The 21,634-nt window shown below is 41.6% G+C and overlaps 1 protein-coding gene across 11 annotated transcripts in view; it reads right to left on the reverse strand.

Moving 5' to 3' along the window:
* The window catches only part of tenm4 (teneurin transmembrane protein 4), a 141,773-nt gene that overhangs the window by 48,240 nt on the left and 71,899 nt on the right, over positions 1–21,634 (reverse strand). For 8 of the 11 annotated variants that reach the window (XM_084019515.1, XM_084019516.1, XM_084019512.1 and 5 more), the window contains 9 exons: positions 20,706–20,870; positions 18,482–18,696; positions 17,151–17,361; positions 13,034–13,135; positions 10,926–11,120; positions 9,167–9,367; positions 5,458–5,643; positions 3,020–3,046; positions 321–467 (listed from right to left, as the gene is read on the reverse strand). In XM_084019515.1, the coding sequence (XP_083875641.1) occupies positions 321–467; positions 3,020–3,046; positions 5,458–5,643; positions 9,167–9,367; positions 10,926–11,120; positions 13,034–13,135; positions 17,151–17,361; positions 18,482–18,696; positions 20,706–20,870 (1,449 nt within the window). The remainder of the gene's footprint in view (positions 1–320; positions 468–3,019; positions 3,047–5,457; positions 5,644–9,166; positions 9,368–10,925; positions 11,121–13,033; positions 13,136–17,150; positions 17,362–18,481; positions 18,697–20,705; positions 20,871–21,634) is intronic. The other 3 variants (XM_084019517.1, XM_084019514.1, XM_084019513.1) reach the window with 1 other exon arrangement.

The following is a 21,634-nucleotide window of genomic DNA, read 5'->3' on the forward strand; positions in this document are numbered from 1 at the left end:
TGTGTGTGCCTGGCTCTGCTTGGGGCTAGTTAGAGGGCAGAGCAGGGACTTCCTCCTGAGGCCAGTGCATGCTCGGGGCCTCAGGACAGCTACTCTGCTTTTTAATAAAAAAACGGAGTGTTGTCCAGGTGACTGGCTGGAAGCTATTCCTCATCTTCACCTGCATATGAGTACAACCACATGTGGACAGCATAAAGCAGGTACAGTATGTCCTCAAGCAGAAAACTGGTCCATTCAATAGTCAAATCATGTCCAGTTAAGTGTCCTTGTTGACGCATGGCCAGTGTCACAATGCGTGTGTGTGTTGTTTGTGATTTTACCTGCATCGTTGTCCTTGACATCACTGCAGGCAGTTTCCATAGAGGTGTCACAGCCAGTTCCCCTCCAGCCCAGCTGGCACACACAGTACCAGCCATTGTTACCCAGAGTGCACCTACCATTCCCATTGCACAAACCAGGACAGCCCTCTGTGTTTAAAAAAAAAAAAAAAGGGGGACAAAGACAGAGGTCGGCACAGAACATCAAATAAAGCGAGTTTAATTCTAAAAGATAAAAACGGTATATTGTTTGTGAACAAACACCAATAATAAAACAATGTGGGCTTGCTGATGACAATGGTTTATTGCAAATATGTCTCTAACGAAGGTCATGTTACGTTTTTGAATGGGTGAAGGTGGCTATAATGACTCTTCGCTGAAGTTGATTAATTCAATACACCTTTTGTGAGGCTTCTAATATCCCATAGCAGTAAAATCAGATAAGAAGGATCTTCTAAATCAATATTCACTCATTACTACAGTAGATTGGTCCCCTGTATTCCTGCATCTATGCTACTACAGCTGGATAATGAGAGCAGTGGCGTATATGCTGGCACATATCAGTTTTTATGTCCAATCTAGCCATCATTATGATCATAGTATTATTGCTACTGTCGTCTGCAAAAAAGGAATGAGCTGCAACAAAACAGCATTAGTTAGTGGAAAAAAAAGCTCTCCTCTATATCATATAATTTGCTCTCTTTTTCGATAAGTTGTCTCCAGACATAGCAATCAATAACATTATCCCTTCAGGGGGAGTGTGTGTTCTGCCATTAAGTGAAGCAGAATGCAAAAAAAATAATAATAGGTATATAAGGCTGAGCTCAGTAGTGTTATGCAAGGGAGGACTTTGCTTGTGTTCCCGGGCATGTGACCCCAGGGGAGCTAACAGCAGGCTGGAGAAGACCGACAGGTGAAACACCCCCCTGGTTCTTTGGATAGGTCTTCACAAGGGCACAGATCAGAGGATTATCTCACCCATTCTAGGGCTGTTGGCATTTATCTGCTACCTTGTAATTCGTATCCCATCGCTAAGGCAGAGGGTAACATCTCAAGATATCAATTGCAAGCTGCCTTGATGGAGAGAATGTTAAGCTGACCCATTTTATCAACCAAAGAGACTGGGGTGGCTGTCTCAACACTCTTACATCACGCGGGGAGAATAGGAGTGGGAGAATGAAAGAGCAAGAAAGGAAGAGAGACAGATGCGTCGAATGAGAGACGATGTATTGAAGGGAGAAACATCAGATGACGGAAGAACCAGTGATGAGAAGGAAATAGAGATACGTATTTAGGGAGCCAAAAGGTAGAAGCAGTACCAAGAATAGATGGGTGATGTAGTTCACATTGTTAGCTGAGGAATGCATCCGTTGCATTTTAGTTGTTGCAATCCAGAGCAGGGGAGTATCATGACATGAGTCATAATGCAGCCATGGATCAATGAACAATACACATTTATACATATTACAGCACATTTATGCCTTATAAATGAGGATTTAAAAATCCTTAATTTAATTTAAATGTATTGGAACAACTATCCCTGAACTCTCTGTGATTCCGTTCTGTTCTTCTATTAAAGAAAGTAGCGATGCAAATATTTTATTATTATAGATATTCAACATTAAAATATAATATGGCTTCTGGCCATGTTGAATGTCCTTGTCCAAGAATGAATCATGAAACATTGCACCCTGCAATTGCAGCCTTTCATTAACACTTGAACATGCTATAGAGCATGTGTTTTTGCTGGACTCAGAAAGGCTCCTTTGTTTAAAAGAAGGTGAACAACAATAACAATGTGGATAAATTGTGGTGCATTAAAATGGCAAGAAAAATAACTCATCCTGCCTCAATTTTCTTCTTGCTTCTCCAACGAGTGAGACTCACAGTTGAAGGCTAACGACATTAGAGAGTGTCTTGCCTCTGAGACATGTTCGGACATTAGCGGTCCTTTTATTGAGCAAATGGACAAAACAACTCTGGTTAGACCAGTGGAGACAGATGATTAGTAAGCCCTGAATGTTTATTACAAGGATAAATAAAGATCCGCTCTCTGTTGGCACCGGTTCAACTTAATTGGCAGCCCTTTCAGAGAGGAGCCCCTGCTGAGCCCTGCCCGAGCCTGCCTGAAACAGCTCCAAACGTGAGGCAGCAAGTGTTCGAAGGACTCCTCTGGCAGCTACTCTCATGCCAGGTGGTCCATTACCAAGGACACAGTGAGAGTGAGGGAGGGTGCTGGAGGCAGAAAGGCAGGGTTGCTGCATAGCCTCCACCCCCTGCTTGCCCTGCACCAACCAGAGCATGAACTCTTTTAATTAGAGAGGATGCGGCCTCAGCACCTATCAGGCCCTGCTCACAGCTGCACACTCATCCATAATGCATGGCACAGGTTATGAAGCCCCCTTCCCAACGCCCCCTATTGAGAAAAGCAAGGCCGCACACCAACCAAATATTCAACACGTATAGACTGCAGCACCACTTGACTCATCAGGTGCGAAAGTGCTAAGTGAAGATAACCATGTGACAATGTGGTAAAAAAGTTGATGGGAGGTGGAGATCTTTAGAATGAGTTGTTTGGGGCAAGAAGAGTGTTTGCATATGTCAATGTAGGGGAAGAGCATGGTGTGTGTGCATGATTTGTTAATGCTGGCTGGAGTTACAATGGAAGGAGGGCAAAATAGAAGGAAGGAGGAATGTCATACCTTTCACTACCTTATCCAGATAGTGAGCTTGGGAGATAAAAGACAGGACATATAAGGGAGGTTTGAACAGTGCCACTTCCATGACAAGACAGCAAGGCAAGGTGTTAGTTTACATTACAAAAGGCAACTTAAAAAAAAAAAGGAAGAGTGCAGTCATGAAGCAAAATCATGCACTACAAGCAACACAACAAATACGATCCAACACAGAGGGAGAGGGATGGAGACTGAAAAAAGATGGGGGTTGTGGAACACAGAGAAATCAAACGAGAGAGAAAGAAAGAAAGAGTGAGAGTAAAAAAAGTGATATGTTCAAAAAAGAACATTTCAATCTGTCCCCATTTATCAACTGCCGGGATGGGCAGAATATCTCAGGGGAGTATTTCAAAAGCAACGTGATTGATGCACATATTACCACCCTTAAATCTCTCAAGCAATATAGTACAGGAGGTCAGGATGTTCCACAAAAATGCTTTTAATCTTGAAACACCTCTATAGACGATGAGGTCACCAGAGGCTCTGGGAATGGCGGGGCAAAATTGGACCTCATGTGCTGCACAGCATGGGGCTCGGGGCCAATGTAGAACTCTCAATAAGGAAAATTGATTTAAATTGAGATCTTTGGCTTCTTAATGGATGACACTGAGGAATATTCTTGTCGAGGGAGTGGGGATCTCAATATGGCACTTATAAAAGGCCCATCAATAATGTAAGGCCAGCATATAAAACATTCACAGACTGAGTCAAGGCTCTGTACTCAAGCAGCTCTGCCTCAAGATATACATAAGAATAATGTGAGACATTTTTTTCTTTATCTATTTGAATATGGAATAAAGCTTTCACCTATAAGACTAGCATTTGCAACTTTTGTGCCATCTCCCTCATGACTTCTGTGTGTGGGAGTAACACATTTCTGTTCACTGAAATGCTGTTACAGAGGGGGAATAGATGGCAATTGTTTTCCAACTTCTTCTGTGATGCTTGAGCGGTAGGATCACAGAGTGATAATGAGAGAGCTACCAATGTCAGGTGATAACTGTCAACGACTGGCTCGTTTAACCGAGGCGAATAGATCAGATTTGATATAATTCCCACATATTGTGTATGCTAAGTTAGTATCTGCCAACTAGAACATTCACAGAAATGTGGACTACAAAATAGATCCCTCTGAAATAGTATTTATTATTTATATTTGGAGATATAGTGGAGTATAAAAAATAAATGTATTGGAAACACTAAAGTACCAATATCTTAAAATTGTACAATACTTGTTTCCACTCATAAAATAAAACTTAAAGGAAATAGAAAAAAAATACAGAAGAGAAGAGAATTGATGCTACACAGGGAATGAATGGTAAAGTTGCAGGCCAAGCAAACATCACATGTCCTCTGGATGGTCTCCTCTGAAGTTTAGAGGAGCTTCAGCAGCCCTAACATCAAATATCATGCAGCTTTGTACATTAACACACTCGTCTTAAGAGCTCAAGTCACACTTTAGCAATGAAACTGTCAAACTTCAGAACATCCATTGCAACAGCTCAAAAAATCTCAATGCCATCAGTTTTGGCAGTGGGCTTTTCAAACAGAGGAGTGAGGTCACCAAGAGAGGTCAACTAAGCTTACTTATGAGAAACAGCCTGTTTCTAGTATATACATTTTAATGCAGTCACTAGTTCTTTGTGATAAGCTAATATGCACAACGAGGCATGTCACCTTTTCAGGAACTACAAAATAGCGAAGTACATTTTCAACAAAAATCATGGTGTATACTTTGCAAAGTTCAGTTGAATCCTTGGACCTCATAACTATTCTCTTTGTCAAGGATTTTTAACAAAAAAAAAAATGCCAACATTAGCAACCCTTGAACCACGGCTGGCATTCTCTACGAAAGGATTCTGAAATCCAAGACAGAACGCAGAATGCTTAACGACTTCACTCTCTGGCAACACAATGAAAACTCAGTCAAAACATGTTTTTAGGTTGAAGTGAGCCAACGTTTTTCGACAGGTCTCGACATTCAGACAAGGTCTTGAAAACTTAACTTCTGCAAGTGTTTACAGCAGAGCAGTATAAGCACAGAGCTAAAGTGGTGGTTGTCTCACATGTCAGCATTTGAAATTAATAGTAAATGGAAAGGGAGAAAAGGAAGAGATGAACAAAAGGATGGGTAAAATGAAAGGACACCTTAGCACATTCCCACATTAAAATGCATGAAGGCAAGCCTCAGATCCTTGAGTAAACCTGTTCATGCTTTACCGAGTTGCACAAATTCAATTAAGCATGCTTTTCCTCTCTTCTCCAACTGGACCCTTCCCCTCACACCCAGCGCTTCATACACAAGCAGAAAGACACATAGCCTGCGCCTTTGTTGGCCCCCCAACCCCTCCTAAACACACACACACATATTCCCCCACACACACCAACACCTCTTCCCGTCCTACCGATAGTGCAGTGTTCTCCGTTCCACCCCGGACTGCATTCACATTTGCCGTCCCTGCAAGTTCCATGTTCATTGCAGCGAGGGTGACACGCCCTCTGGTCACACCCTGTGCCCATCCAGCCGTCGTCACAGCGGCAGGTGCCCGACACACAAATGCCATGGCCACCACAGTCCGCTGCACAAATCTCTGTGGGAGACACGGACATAGAAAAAGACAAAAAAGGAGAGTGGGGGATGACAGACAGAAAGGAAGGAAGGGGGGGTGAACGTGGGATGGAAAGGGAAGACAAGGCGGTGACGGGACAAGGCAACAGGGGTGAAGAAAAGACAAATTCAGGGGTTATTGTCAAGGAAAGGCGGCCACGCTCCACTACCTTGTCTGATGGCAGCTGAAAAGAAATTCCTGCACCTCATAAGGGCAATCCTTTTTGACAATACAAATCTAATAAGTCCATTATAAAGAGAAGACATGGATTGTGGCGGCCTTAGCAGAATTATGCGTTTCCTTGCCTCTTGTCCTCTTTGTAAGTTCACCTCTTTCCAACACAAATGGGGTAAAGTAAAAAAATATATAAACCTCTGGCCCCCCTTGTAGGTCTGGCAAAATATTAGCACTACCATTTTGATTAAACTGTAAAAAAAAATGCTATATTTCCTTTGTTGTAGATGCTGAGTTCAAAGCTTTGCCACATCACTATGGGCTACAGGAACGAGTGAGGCTCCACTGAATTATTCAAGGCACATTCAAGGCATGTTTCAAGGCATAAGATGTCAATATGGTGTTTTTATTCTACCTAAGGGCAGCGTAGCAGGGGAAGAAGTACGTTGATGGGATAAAGGAGACTGAGAGCCAGAGCCACAGTAAAGCTTGGCTGGTGCTTTTGTGTGGCAGCTGAAAGACCTCCCTGACAGGCTGCGATAGAGCCAGGGACATTACCCACGTCTCATGGACTCGAGGGAGAGGATGACAAGACCAAAGCTCAAAGAAATTAAACACTGACATATTTATTATGAATCTCATTGAAATGTTCACCTCTTTATTAACTGTTGTGTTAAAAATGAGGTTTAGGAGTATGGCCAGCGAGGAACAAAAGTCATGTATTCCTGTTTTATTAGCCAATTCAAATATGATCACAGGGGACCTAACTGGAGGAAAACTCTTTTAATGAGGTTAGTTAATGCTTTTACAGTGTTTTTTGTTATTTTTGCTACAGATTAGGCTTTAGTGTTTTTTCAACCACAAACCATAAATTACATAAACAGCGTATTTTTTAAAAATCACTCTGCTTATTACAGCTGAGCACTTGTTAAACAATGCAATTGCTAATTGTACATCTGACTTTTGAGTTTGGGGTACTGGAGGACAGGAACATTTTAATCAGGACTGATTACACACAACGAAAACAAAAAACAAATGCATACATAGAATATCAGAATAGGATCCAGTTACTGAGGTGCATTTTCTAATAAGTATTTATTGTGGAACTATGTTCTTAAGACACTATTAACAGTTAAATCGGAGGTGATTCTAAACATCTTCACCGATCTCGTTTGCATAATCCTTCGTGTCTCAGGTTGCTTAGCACACATCCTGGTGAGGAAAAAAAAACAGTCTCAAACTGACTGTGAGACAACTGGTCACTTGGAACAAAGGAGAAACCTTTAAGGTGATAAAGATGCAATTACAGCCTGCAGGCAAACCCTCATTATCCGTGGCCAGAGGAGTCCACAGTGAGAAATACCCCTATCCCCTAGATGGCCGTTACCATTTGCACTGAAGGACCGTGTAAACAAACTTTCCTCTGGGTGGGAGAATGGCAAAAATGGCATAAAAACACACATATTAAAGGACATAAAACCTCAGGCATTGTTTTATGGCTTGTAACAACATTACTACCAACCGTGCACACCCAGTTTGTATTGTTCCAAAGCCACATGAAAAAAATGAGTTTGTGATTTAAAAGTATTGGGGAGGGGGGGATTACAGAATCTTGAAAGATATATTGAAAGCTTTCCATCTTTTTTCTTCCTCCAGACAAGGTTATAGGCTGCTAGCTACACTAACCTACCACCAAGCTTGTGTTGTTTGAGACCATATAAAGCTCCACAATGAACAGGATAAAGGTGGATAAAGAGCCAACTCACCAGCATTTACAGAGCTATTTCACTGCAAGGCAAACTCATTTCTGCTCATTTCTCTCAAAATCCCTGAGATTATCTAATAGGTCATCGCGTCTGCTTCGGCTATAAAGGCATTCATAGAGCTCTCATTTCAGAAATATTTTCTGAGAATACAAATGATGTTGTCTAAATGAAAGCAGCTCAAGGCTGCAACTGTATCAGCCATTATAAAAAAAAACTGATGAACTGATTCTTATATGCCAATCTGAGAATAATCCTAAAAAAAAAACAAATACAGTCTCATAATAACATTTATTTGTGGCAAAGTGTGAAATTCTTCAGCTGGCTGCAGTAAAAAGAAAACAAAAAATAATCTGGAACTGTCGTATCTGCCAACCCTGCAGGTAAGTGATGCTGGATACCGACATTTGACAGCTCTTTAACAATTTACCACTGAGTTCACTGGGTTTTTTCAGTAAAATATTTCTTTGGTACATGTGAGCAGGCAGGTGGCTGTCAGAGCTGAACCTAAATTGTGCAGGACTTTTTTTTTTTTTTTTTTATCCTTACAGCCTGAAGAAGGTTTATTCCAGCTGTAAAACTGTATCTTATGCTCAGCCTATTCTCGACTACCAATAGAGAACATTCCCCATGGACAAAATGAACACAATGGGAACAATCCTCCGGAGCAGAAAACGCTCTCATCAGCTGTGAGCCTTGTGCCAACGTGGAGAAAGCCAGAACTCAAGAAAGAGCATTAACTTGAATTAGATCATGCCACTGACAATACCCCTCCATGTGTGTTTGACTCTTTTCTCTGGCTGCCAGCTAACCATGAGGACACGGAGAATGAAACCATTCGGAAGAAAAATACATTTAGAGGAAAATCAACCGGAATTTGATTGCTAGCTGTGGACCTCCGACTGATCATTGATGTGAATAATTGAGACTTTCGTGTCTGAGACATTTTCTTCAGCATAATCAGAACTGTTTACTTCTGTGAGGAGCCTAGCAATTATCAAAGTAATACTGACAACAGAAAAGCAAGTATTTTACCAGAGATGCCAAGGTTATTAAATGTTGTTGCTGAGGTATTACAATAAAAATGCAACTATTGAAGGAAAATAAATTATACTACATAACAGTGTTGTCCCCTTTTTGAAGGTCTTTTCACTTTTATTTTCTTGGTCTCAGACAAAAAGGACTGGATTTTATCTCAAGACTGCCCACTAAATTACATGTGCATTGTTCAATTTATTTGTTAAAATCATTCAGGCCAGGATTGATTATTGACAGAGATTACATAACTAAAGTGTATAACTACAAATGAAAAAATGATGTTATGCATTATTTTACTTGCTCAATTCAAAATTTTTTTTTTTTTTTGTATAATATTTTATTTAATTGGCTTCTCAAAACACACAGTGAAAATCCATCTTTGAGAAGCTGCTACATTAATAAGTAAAATACGATGACCTAAATACTGGAAACAACAACGATTGTTCTGCTTGGTAATCAGAGCTAAATCAACACTGATCTGTGAAAAGGAATCCAGCCAATGTTTACACTCATCTGAGGGAAGCACTCACCTGTAGAGCAGTCATGGCCCGTCCAGTTGGGATCACAGCTGCAGGTTCCGGTGTCTGCCAGGAAAGCTCCGTGTCCAGAGCACTGGTCCATGCAGGAGGCCCGGGGGCTCTCACATCCTGGCCCGCCCCACCCCACGAAGCAGTGGCACTCTCCCTGGACGCATACCCCTCGGCCAGAGCATGTTGGGTCTAGGCAGTCCACTAAAAGGGTTCCAAAGAGACGTGTCAGACACACCAGTCACCTGCTGTTTCCCTCTTTCAGATGCAAGCTGGCGTCTCTATTTGAGCCCGAGCAGAATGACAACTGCCGTGGGCAGCGGCTCGGCTGCAACTGGCTTAGCGCAAGTACAATGAATGTACAGAGGGAACACACAGAAAACAATGCAGGGAGGCCCACTTCCTCCAACACCGGGGACAAGATTTATAGTCAAGCTAATTAAATGGTACTAATGCTTATGGTACCAAACTACAGGTCCTGCCCACACTCCTGCTGGCAGGGTCCCTGCATCTTATAATGAAAATGTCTTCCAAAGAGGGAATGTGCCTTAATAGGAACATGTTCCTCTCAAATGAAAGCCATAAGAATTAGCAATTCAAAGTTGCAAATACTGAAACCAACATTATCAGAATCTAAAGGAGAAAACTGGGTTAAGTAAGGAAAAGCCTGAGGCAACAGTTAGACTTCCTAGGCATGCTCGGTTATAGTTTGCAGTCTATCTGAAGATCACTATTGGTGAGGAAGCCTTGTACTTGCTTCCCTCTGCTGCATTTCACTTTGTTTTTTGAACTATCAGTTCGCTTAGTTTGCAAATAACAAATTAATACCTGTAGCATTCCTTCCCTTGACATCGTGTTAAGTGAATGCTCACATTGTAAGGCACAAGATTGGTGGGAGCATACAATAAAAATAAAAAAACTCTCCGTCTACAAGACAATATCTGCATTGTACACACAGATGGCAAACGGGACCCAAGCAGGAGCAATGTCTGGTGACTGAGAGCAGCAGGCCGTGCCATGGCAGCTCCCCTTTACTGTGACATAAATGGATATAAAGGCCGTCATAGTAAGACAAACAGGATCTCTCGCCTCTTGGCAGATGGTTTGGGCACAAGGCACAAAGATCAGAGGCTAACTGACAAGAAACTCTCTCCTGGCAATTAATCACTGTGGCTGAAGGTCGCACGGAAGAAAGGTAAAAATGTTAAAGGGCCCTTGTCCGCATTCCCCCCTCCACTCCTTATGGCTAACTCTCCAACCAAAATAGAATGGGAGCCTATGGATGTCACAAACCCCCATTTATCAAACTCCCAGGGTCCATTTTTCATCTTGAAATGAGAGCCTTCAAGAGCTGACAAACACAATGGCTGCTTCAATCTTATCTGGTCAAGCCTTATCCAGCATTGTGAATGTGGAGCTCTTAATGGATTAACATCCGAGTTTTTGTCTGAATTTCAGGCAATAAATGAACTATTTCGATTAATGTAATGCCTTATAGCCATGATTAATACAGAAAGAGTCAGCTAGGATGCATATTGTGAAGTGTTACGGCTATAACGATCTTCATAAAGGATGTCCTGTCTTTACTACAGTACTAGAAAGACTGTTAAATAAGCCATACTAACTTAATAGCTGTTCCCATTATGAGTATTCTATTAAAATGTCAAGCACTAACAAGCTGAGATGGTGCTTTCAATAGCCAAAGTAGGACTTTATACGTTTAGGATACATTACCATGACTTATCAAAACCAAAACAATCACCTTCTTCACAGTTCTCCCCTTTGTAGCCTGGGTTGCAGATACAAGTTCCCACGATACAGGTCCCGTGACTACTGCATGTGACGTCGATGCACTGGTTGGTGGGAACGTCACACTCGGAGCCCTTCCAGCCGCTGTGACACATGCAGCGACCTTTAAGGTATTGACCATTCCCACTGCATAGGACTGGACAGGCGGCTTTGAAAAGAGCAGACAGCATACATCCATTTGAAAGGACCCCTCCAACCATAGCTTCAAAGAATAGTGAGTGTGTGCTAAAGCCTCGATCTGACAATGAGCTTCTGACCAAAATGTTAAAAGCTTTCCTTTCCAGTGTACCAGATGCAGCACACAATACAGCTTTCAATACGTCGGCATCCAGTGTAGATGTGACCGGATTCTAACAAATATCTTACATCTACACAAGGGTAGTTGGATGTCTGTTGAAAATAAAAAGAGGTGAATAAAGCTCTATTGGCAGGGGAGTAGTATTACCCGGGCACCTCTAATCATTTGTAGGAGGATGTCTGTGATGTTAATCCTGTGCGAATCGGCCATGTCTGTCATTTGAAAATTAAAATTCCAGCGCAAATTGCCTTCCATATTTCGGCAAACACAATACTGGTAGTCAATAATGCATACGATTTTTTTTTTTAAACCAGGGTTGGGAGGGTTACTTAAAAAATGAATTCTGATACAATTACTGATTACCTGTTAAAAAATGTATTCAGTAAGTATTGTAACATGATTACTTTGTTACTTTTGGATTACCTCAGAACCAAACATGCATCTAAAGAGTTTAGGTATATATTCATGGGAGTCGGACACAAACAAACTGTGGGACAATTTAATGGGGGTCTGGTGTCCTCCCCCCCCCCCCCCCCCCCCAACATTTTTTTACAACAAATCATTTCCTGTATTCTGATGCATTTTAAGACGTGGTTAGATACTTTTATCTGGCTGTGGCATGAGAAAGAAATATGTCAAATATTTGACAATATTACAAACACAAAGTATACAAAAGGATTCAATGACTAATTCAGAGGATCTATTTATGCTTCCATGCAATTTCAATTTCTGTGATATTAATTTCTGTTGTTGTTAGTAATTATTTGAGTGGGAATTGTCCCACCCTCACATTTCCCCAGCTATTCCTTCCTTATTCATGCGTGATAATAGTGATTATGCACATTTAAATCAAATGTACTCTAAGTACATGCTATTCATCACACTGCACACTCGCACTTCAATTACACTGCCATAAACGTATTCCAGTCTGGAGCTTACCTGTAAATGTTTCCTTAAATTTGACAGTATTTTCAGTGGTAGAAGGCATACGCTGCACTGCATGGTTAAGTTCTTTCCTTTTTCAGCTTTAAAGACAACATATTGTCTGTATTTACAGCCAAAAGAACCTCTTTGATCTCGAGGCCCTGATAGTGAACTGGAAAACATTTCTTGTTTCTTGTCTATATTTTGAATCGTGACAGTATTAGTGATTCCACAAAAATATAATTTTAATTTTTTAACATTTTAATCTACTATTAATCACATTTTTTTCTAAATGTATCTGTAATCCCATTAGGTCTATATTTTCTGTAAATGTAGGGAGATACAGTTACCTTCTTTTGTATCATAATTACAAAAAAACACTGTTTTATGTATTCCGTTCCTCCTGCATGAAACACAGGTTGGGGGTTATTTCTAAATCACGTGACGTTCCCATGTAATACTCGTCCAGTATGAATCGTGCTTAAGTATTAAATATGGTGCTGAATTGGATGAACACATGGATAACAGAGGGAGTATATAAACGTGAGGAGAGAAAACATCATTGCATCATTGCCTGAAGCTTTATTCCCTATACAGTTATTCAAGAGTTCTTTTATATGTAACACAATACGCCATTAGAAGATATAGAGGTAAATTAATCATCTGGAGTGGAACTGCCTAATTTAATAAGAAAGATCTGAAGTATAATAAAAATGTAATTGAAAGATTAAAATTGCTTTGTTCCGGTCACGCATGAATACAATTTGGTCGGCACCTTAAAACGTTACGTATGAATGATGAAGATCAATAAAGACATTATGACTGAGGGAGTGACTCACCTCGCCCACAGTCAGGTCCTTTGAATCCTAAAAAGCAGCGGCATGTTCCAGCAACACAGTCACCGTTTCCAAAGCAGTTACTGGGACAGTCATCAACAGAATCTGCAAAAGAGCAATCAGGAGCTTTTCTGAGTAATGTGGTTTGAAAAACAATTTTCATCCCACTCATTTTGTTTGGGTTGATTATCATGTCTTTGCTAATGACAGTGATAAGAACAGGCTCCAATCCTGTCAACATTTCTATTCCACTGCAAAAACCCAAATGGTGGAAATCAATGAAAGAGTAAACAAGTTATACACATCCAGGCTTCTACTAAAAAGTCACAAAGCACAGAAAATAAATGTAATTTCCGGATGCACTAAATGTGATGTATTGTATCGTTTGACAAACCTAACCAGGCCACTCAAAGCATCCCTACTGTCATGGCTAAAGTGACTGTATGTCTTCTTCTATGGTGTGATTTTCAGTCTGCTTTGGGTATTGGAGGAATGAATATTCCATGCTCATGTTTTGTCTATGCATCATAATGAACCATGCTGAATTATATGCAGTCTACAGATATGTTTCTTTCTCATCTTCCTTTTAGTTTTGTGAACATTTGAAAACATAATGTCCCCCCACTTCTGTATAAAAATAATTACGAAATGAAACAATGAAAATTACACTGGGATATACAAACGCTATCTTGGCACCTTGTCTAAATGGAATTGGGCTCAAATCAAATAGTGGTCAATCACCATGTGTACATAAATGGTTTTATAATTATTATTTCAACGCTGTGTTGTCTTTTAGAATGTCAGTGATAAAAACGCTTGTGAGACAACTGCGACACATAAAATGTAGAACATACAAATTACATTTTAAACACAAGATAGTCCTCATATAGAAATGAGAAAATAATTGTTTCTGTGATGACGACCTCCTGGCAGCAGTTCTTAATGTGACGTTTCTGTGTCAAACACTCTAACTTTGCCTTCAGTCCCCTCTTTATCTTTCAAATTCCCAGAATAAAATCTGCTAATACACTTTAAATCAAAACAAGTCTCTCCCCCTTTTCTACTAACAACATAGAAATGCATATTTTCTATAAAGAGAAACCAGTACATTTTTAATGGAAGTTATGCTGTAATTAGTATTATGTTGTTTATATATTGTATGCACAAAGTTGTGACTGGAATTACCTTGACTCCAATCGTATGGCTTATTATTCTTATCTTTCTCTAAGAGCAGTTTTGTGTGATGAAAACAACCTGCAGAACACTATCCATCATCTTCCTCTATTGATCCCCGCTTAATGAATAAAATTAATTGACAAAATAATTATTTCTAGGACTACGTCCTGACACTCGCTCATATTAGAAACAGAGTGACCACTGAGGCGCTCGACAGCAGCAGAATTCTGAAACATGATGCTCGCTGAATTAAGCCTGAAATGGTGCTGAAAAATATTCAATCTTGTCCGCTGCCTTCAGGCAGCAGAGGCTCTGAGGCAAAACTTACTGAACAAAGAATCTCTTGTGCTCCACAAAGGGCTAGAAATGTGAGCCATGGATTCAGCTTCCCTTTACTCTGGAGAGTCAATCATCACGGAGGATGCATTGCAAGACCAAGAGACAGAGAGAGAGACACAGAGAGACACAGAAAGAGAGAGAGGAGGGGGGGGGGATATAGAAATGCTGCTGATGTCTTCTGTGCTGCAGGCTTGCCTTTACCATGTTGGGTTAGAGAGGGGGTGCAGGGGTGGTTGAGGCATCAGCATTTCGGTGGGGTTTTGATCGTTTCCAACAAGAACATCTACCTAGGAGGCCTGGGCTTTTTTTTTTTGCTCAAAGCTAGTGAAACCAGCAGTGAAACCAGCAGTGCGTGTGTGTGGCCATTAAAATTCCTCCCAGAAGTACAATTATGCAGAAGAGATTCTTGGCATGAATCTAGCAGCTCGTGTATATAGGGACAAAAAAGCTAAGCGGGGTTGTAATTTAGTGTTCGCCCACCAAGGCTGAAGGATCCAACTTAAACTGCAATCCGCTGACATATTACGGGGGCATGGACTCCACATTAATGTGCCTCGAATTAAGTTTATGGCTCATCTTTATCCATCGCAGGTATTTCTTTGGCGATCAACAAACCGTCCAATCCAACATATTTTAATTGAGTTATCGTGAACTGCGCTGCTCCCATCCTGAATGCTGACGCAGTTAGTAGACTTCCCATGTCTATTGGCTGCGTTTCCTCCGAGACCAGCGAGGGAAGGCCATGAATATCTCTTAGCCACGTACTCGACATAGGCCAACGCATAAATCATGGATTCAAGCAGAGCTTCATTGAAATTCATTACCCTTTCACATCAGGGGGAGCTAACTATTGTGTGAGTCTCTCCAGTGGGTGAGGACTGAGCAGCGAGTGGTAGGCAGGTTTAATCAGCACCTTGCCATGCTCTCAGAGGATCCTCAGCCCCTTTGAAAGATGGCTAGTTGTGTACAGAGAGAGACTCTGCCATAGAGTGAGACAGGATATAGAGTAAGACATTGGTGCTGGGTCTTTGATTCCCTTTGCTTCCCTCCCCTGTATAGAAACCCGTGTCTGGGTTGAAGCATGTCTGGCACCAGGCTGCAGGGACAAATGGCTTCATGCTCCAGAGGGCTGTGATACAAAACATTCAGTGGGACACATTTCACATTGCCATGGAGCCACAGCCAAGTAATGAGGAGCCAAGAAGCCCAGATTAAAGACAGGGATGCTCTATCCCCCAAGATATATCATGGCATAGCTATGTGCAACAAGCAAAGCCTTCATTTAATAAATGTGAAGATCACAAGGCGCCTTGCTGATGGTAAAGTAAGACATCTGATCCTACCAACACTGTCAGAACCACTAAAATAGTTTTACTGTTACTGTCTTATAAACAATGCTGCCCGTGTCTCTCGGTGCACATCTTCTAGATATTGTTCATATATATTTCTATGCCTGCGCTGCTCAATTTGAAGGTCAACTCTATTCCTCCACGGCTCAATACAATTCAGGCAGTTGGTGAGATTCAATTTCTGCTGAAGGGCACTTAACCCGTGACCCATTTTAGAAAAGGGCCCCTCTGCCTCCCTCTGAGGTCCCGTGGGCAAATCAGCCCTCATACAAATGAACAGAGGCAGAATTTTTGGCTCTGACCAACTCTGCCCCATCCCATCTTCTCACCCTCCCCAGCTGTTGCACAGAATACCTGTCTACTAGTTGTGTTTCCTCTAACGCAAACCACAGCGGCCTGAATGCAGACCCATCCGAGAAGAAATAGGCAAAAGTACACACTGCCCCGACTTCCCCTCCTTGTGTCATATCATATTTTAAGTATTGAATTACAGCTGTTGTTGGCACAGCGGGCGGTGGGGGGGGTGGGGTGTGTCCACTTGGTGTTACACTGGTGTTGAGGACAGCTTCTCATCGATCAGCTGCCTGGCACAGCCCCTGTCACAGATGGACTCTGGCCCAGGAGCTTTTAATTAAAGAGCATGTGAGAACAGCTCCCAGCTGCCATCCCTGTGAAAGTCGACACCTCGGGCCCTCTCACACCTTGCTTGATACAGCAGCGCCAATCAAAGGCGCTTTAGGGAGAACAAAGAGAAGTGTACAAAACGAAATCACCTCGGCAAAGGAGGACGCATGTGAGAAACACAGACGCGTGCCACACACAGTTAGGCGGAGGAGGAGGAGAGAGATATCTTCCCTACTTTGATATATGGAAAGTAGATGGAAATTGGAGCAAATCATGATAAAAAATGGTACTAGCAGGAGGGTACAATCATACTTTGAATTGTATGCAAATGTTTCTCAGAAGCTGGACCCCTGATTCGCTTGGAAGACACTCAGGCTAATGAGGATATTATGATCTCTCAATGCCCTACTCAGGGGCATGGCAGGATAGCACTGATGTCCTGATTTTTGTAATATTCAACTTCACCTTGATTAACCTGCACTTTCCTTAGCTGTCGAAATCAGCCAAAAACTGCCTCCGACTCTTGCCATAAGTCTCGACTGCTGGCTGTGGAGTGCTACTGGTTGGTATTATGGGGATTATGTGGATTTCTATTACAGGTTTCAGCATCGGGTCATGCCCAGGGCGCTCACCTATGGCGGTGGTGAGGTAGGAGACAGTTTCGGTTTCTTTCCCGTCGTTGTAAATGGCCAAGTGCCAGATGCCCGAGTCCATGTACTGGATAAAACCTGTGTCGTGTGTGGTGATGGGTACCAGGCTCCGCTGCATAGCCACGGGACCCTCCAGACCATGGACGTCCTGGGACAGGAGCCGCCGCCCATCCAGAAGCTCCACAAAGTCAAACTGCAGACAGACACACAGAAAGTGAGAAAGACTGATGGATGGACCGCAGACACACCATTAGTGACACATGAGACTTGAGTGCTTTCAGCCCTCTTTATAGAGGAGCATCATTTGGTCTGCATGAATAACTCATCATTCCAGAGGAGCTTGAGTTAGTCTTGGCACATTGTGGCTGGATGGGCTGTGATAATTTCTTAATCCACATGTTTTATATGAAAGCCATGCTTAAAGCGATTTAAGTGAAAACAGGGAAGCTGGCAGGAAAAATGTAAGTCAGTGTTTACCTAATAACATCTGCAACGATTTGCTTCATATCAGTAGTGACTCAATGAATACCAATGAGACGGCATTTCATATTCATCTACATAAGGCAGGAATCTTGACTCATCTGCCACTCTTGTGTGTAATCAGACACAGCATGAAAACGCCATTCTAGATGATTTCCTTTGAAGCCAAACTTAAGAGGAGAGACAAACATCATCTTTTGACAGTAAAATAAATCACACTGGACATTACTGCAGACAAAATAATGTGATAAACACTCTGTTGATTTTAAGTTGCATTTACAGCATTAACTAAACTCTGTGAACCAAGCAGTCAGATATGATTAATAACATGATATATATACGATCCTGTACTGCACATAGATGGGAAATTAGTGTAAAGAAAAATCTCCCTTTCTTGGCCCCTGAGCACCGTATCTTTGTGTGATTCATTGATGATATTGAACCTGAAAGAAATGTGCCATAAATCCTTTCTGCAACAAAGAAAGTGATTCATAATACAATAGAAAGATTTATGAATTGGCTTTCTTTATTCATGAAACTCTCCTATATGGTTCAATAGATTCTCTTAAACAATATTCCAATTTATATTCTGTGGCAGAGGAACTAGAAAAGAGGCTGAATCCCTATACTATGTAGACATGATTGTAAATTGTTTTATTCAGCTTCACATTTACAACTGTCACAATTAAGAACTAATGCTTTGTTACAGAAATCATGATTTAAAGCCCCTGAAACATTAAAAATGGGTTCATACACCTGACAAGGAAAAAAGAACAATAGATTCACTGTAGTAACACACTAAAGAGTGTAAGTGGCGTTCAAACATTTCCCACCTGTGTGTGTGACGGCGGTAGACCTCTCCTTCCATAGATTCCCACTAAGGCATCTTTGCTCAGGGACACATTAAATTTCAGGTACATGGGATGATCAATGAAGACCTGGGACCTCCAGAAGATACCGGGAGGAATCTGCTGGGCGACCTTACGCCCCACGTCAATCTCCCCCATATCTATATAGCTGTCATCTGGGAACAAGCTGTCCAATTTGCCTGCATTGCACACAAAGTAAATCGGTCAAAGAGATCACACCATTAATCCAGCATGTGGAGGGCAGAGGAAGTCACTCTGCTGACGCATGATAGTCTGACCATATCACAGATATTCAATCACATCCCTGACAGCCAGAGAAGAAAATATATTATGAATGACTCCTCTGACCACAGCCAGCAATTCCAGTCCCAAATCCAGTGGGGGGGGAAAGTACAGAACTGAGAATAATCTAATAGAACATCAGTCTGCTCTTCAAACACAATTCCAGTTACATCCTGAAAGGTTTTGTGTTGATTCTTCGGAAATGGCAAATAAGAAAAATCCTGTTAACAAAAAATGAAATTATGAAATATGTAGCATGGACTATTTGAAAGCACTGACATCCTATTATTAAACTGGGGGATCAACTTTGTTCATTTTGCTGAGTTGCTGGCTCAAACATGGTTTTTCAAGTCTTCTTGTGATCTGTAGACATCTCATACATCTTGTTCATCAAAGTGGAAGGTTTGAACACTAAGGCTGAACATATGGAGTGAAAATGGTAACATAACTGCTTCGATACTGTGATAAAATACAGTTATAATTGAAGCAAAAGTAATAAAGTGAAACTTGTAATTGTAGCAACGCCAGCGAGGGATCGCTAATGCTAGAACCCGCTCAGGTACGTGCAAGCACATCCACTGCCAAAAGTGCTCCATATGCTTCATAATACACCTTATATTGGACTCAGTGGAAATAGAAACATCTGTTTGCTCATGTAGATGAGCTAATTTCAGCGCCAATGTCTACCAAAGCAGACGTCCATACAAACTACCCCCCAGGACTTGGTGACAGACACGGCTTTAGGTTACACGTGGTACGGCAGATGGCGGTGTTCTCAAAAGTCCATCAGTGGCAATGGTTTTATCAGAGTAGACAGGACACACTCTCCTAGATCTGGGCTTTACATAATGCAACAACACGCGGACTCATTTTCCACATGTTGGGCTGTGTTTGTATTCATGCACTACATTAATGGTGTACTCATCAGGCTGTTTAGATAAATCACAAACCCAGAAACAGTGATAATGGGCCTCCCGCTTAAATAAATGGCTGTTCTTCTGCAAGTTTAATGCTTTGATGGAAAGACGAGACTCGGAGAGAGAAAACTGGACTGAATTTTCAACACAGTGCACATCTGCATCACCTTGATAAAACATTAGATAGCTCATCATTGTTTTTGGCGACAGCACAATGAGACTTATTTAGAAAACAGTGGCTATTGATTTCCTATCAGCAACGGCTGCCATGCAGGCTCTATGCTCAGCTGAAGCTGTGCTTGTTGTTAGCTCAACACACTTTCTGCTGTCTGTTAAATGAAAAAGACAACTGCTGGATTCATCTATATGGTAATGACCCCGTCTCCTACCTATTGTAGTCTGCCAGTGGCAAATCACATGGTTAAATCTGGGGCCCATTTGCTCGAGAATGGAACAGAGCAAACGTTCCTCGTGTCGAGCAGTTGGTACCGTTGGGCGAGCACATGCTTTCTTTGGCTGCCAGGAAAGGCAGCCCAGACTAGGAGATGAAAGGATCACATCCGTTCTGAAGAGGACAGAGTGGCTAATCCCCCTCCAGCCCCTGGATACTCAGTCCCTTAAGCTGGCCCATTTCTCCCTCCAGGAACAAATAACACTTTCCCACTTACAACAACTTTCATAGGATTACAATGCAGATCTCTTTGCATACCACGGAGACGAAATGAACACAATGTGAAACTGGATGACAAAATAATAATAAAACTTGCTTGAGCTCCAAAATGTCATCTGTAAACTTTAAGATTTGGAGAAACTTTTCTCTTTCTTGTGCAATATTGTTCTTTTCTGATGTGGGTGCAACAGTATGCTACACTGCATTGAACAAGCTCAGATACATTTAGGTTGATTTACCGAAGGTTAATTAGGGGGGGGAAACAGATTATGTGTTTTTAGCATAAATACATTATCCTGATGAAAAAGAAACTACTTACCGTCATCTTTTCCCTTGCGGTCAGGTATTTCCAAGCCTGTGTTGCCTAGTGGGGGCAAGCTCAGGTCAGTAGGAAAAGGTAGGCCACTTGTATTGTCCTCTGACAGCTGGTACATCTGTCTCTGCATGGGTTGCAGGTGCCAGTTTAATCCAAAAAGGTGCATTGCTGAAAAATTAAACAAAAAACAACCACAGAATACATGTTAAGATGACTTTAAATACATTTCTTCCAGGCAAAACATGATATACTCTCTCAATGACATACAAAGTAAACCAAAACCTTTCAAGGAATGATTTTTTTTTTCTGTTTCTTTGGGAGTGGGAGGGGGTTGAGGTATTATCCAAAGGTAGCAGCTGTGAGATGGAGGCACAGGAAGTAAAAGACCAAAGAACAATACATGGTTTAATGGTTAATGGCATTTTTCTCAAAAGTGCTGAGCAATGAGATTGGGAGATGAATGCTATCCTGACCTCGTGGGACAACATCTGTCTCACCACACAAACATCGGCATGGACCGTCCCCTAGTGCGCATTTTTCCAACCCCATTACCTTTCCATTCCCTTGCAAAACTAGGGGACAAAAGGAAAAAACACATCAGCAGGGAGACGCCAGGGTGTTTCAATGTGAACACAGTGGTCGAAGCATGCTGATATTTTACAAGGTCGACAAAAGAAATGTCCTTTAGAACAATGGCAGTAGAGTGCTGGACAGAGGAGGAGGGGCTGACCATGACAGATCACCAATAAGAAAATGGACAAGACGAGCTTAGCAAGGCAAAAGCCACCTTGGAAGTCAACAGTCAGCAGAAAAGGCCCAGAAACTCAATATGGCTATTTTATTGGTTTGTTGGTTCTCTTAAGGTCCTCAAGTAAATAACCACGCAATCCAATTATAAAGAGTGAAATCATCTGACAGTTTTAGACTGAAGA

Source organism: Eutrigla gurnardus, assembly GCF_963514095.1.
Source record: "Eutrigla gurnardus genome assembly, chromosome: 10".
In the NCBI taxonomy this organism is placed as follows: domain Eukaryota; kingdom Metazoa; phylum Chordata; class Actinopteri; order Perciformes; family Triglidae; genus Eutrigla; species Eutrigla gurnardus.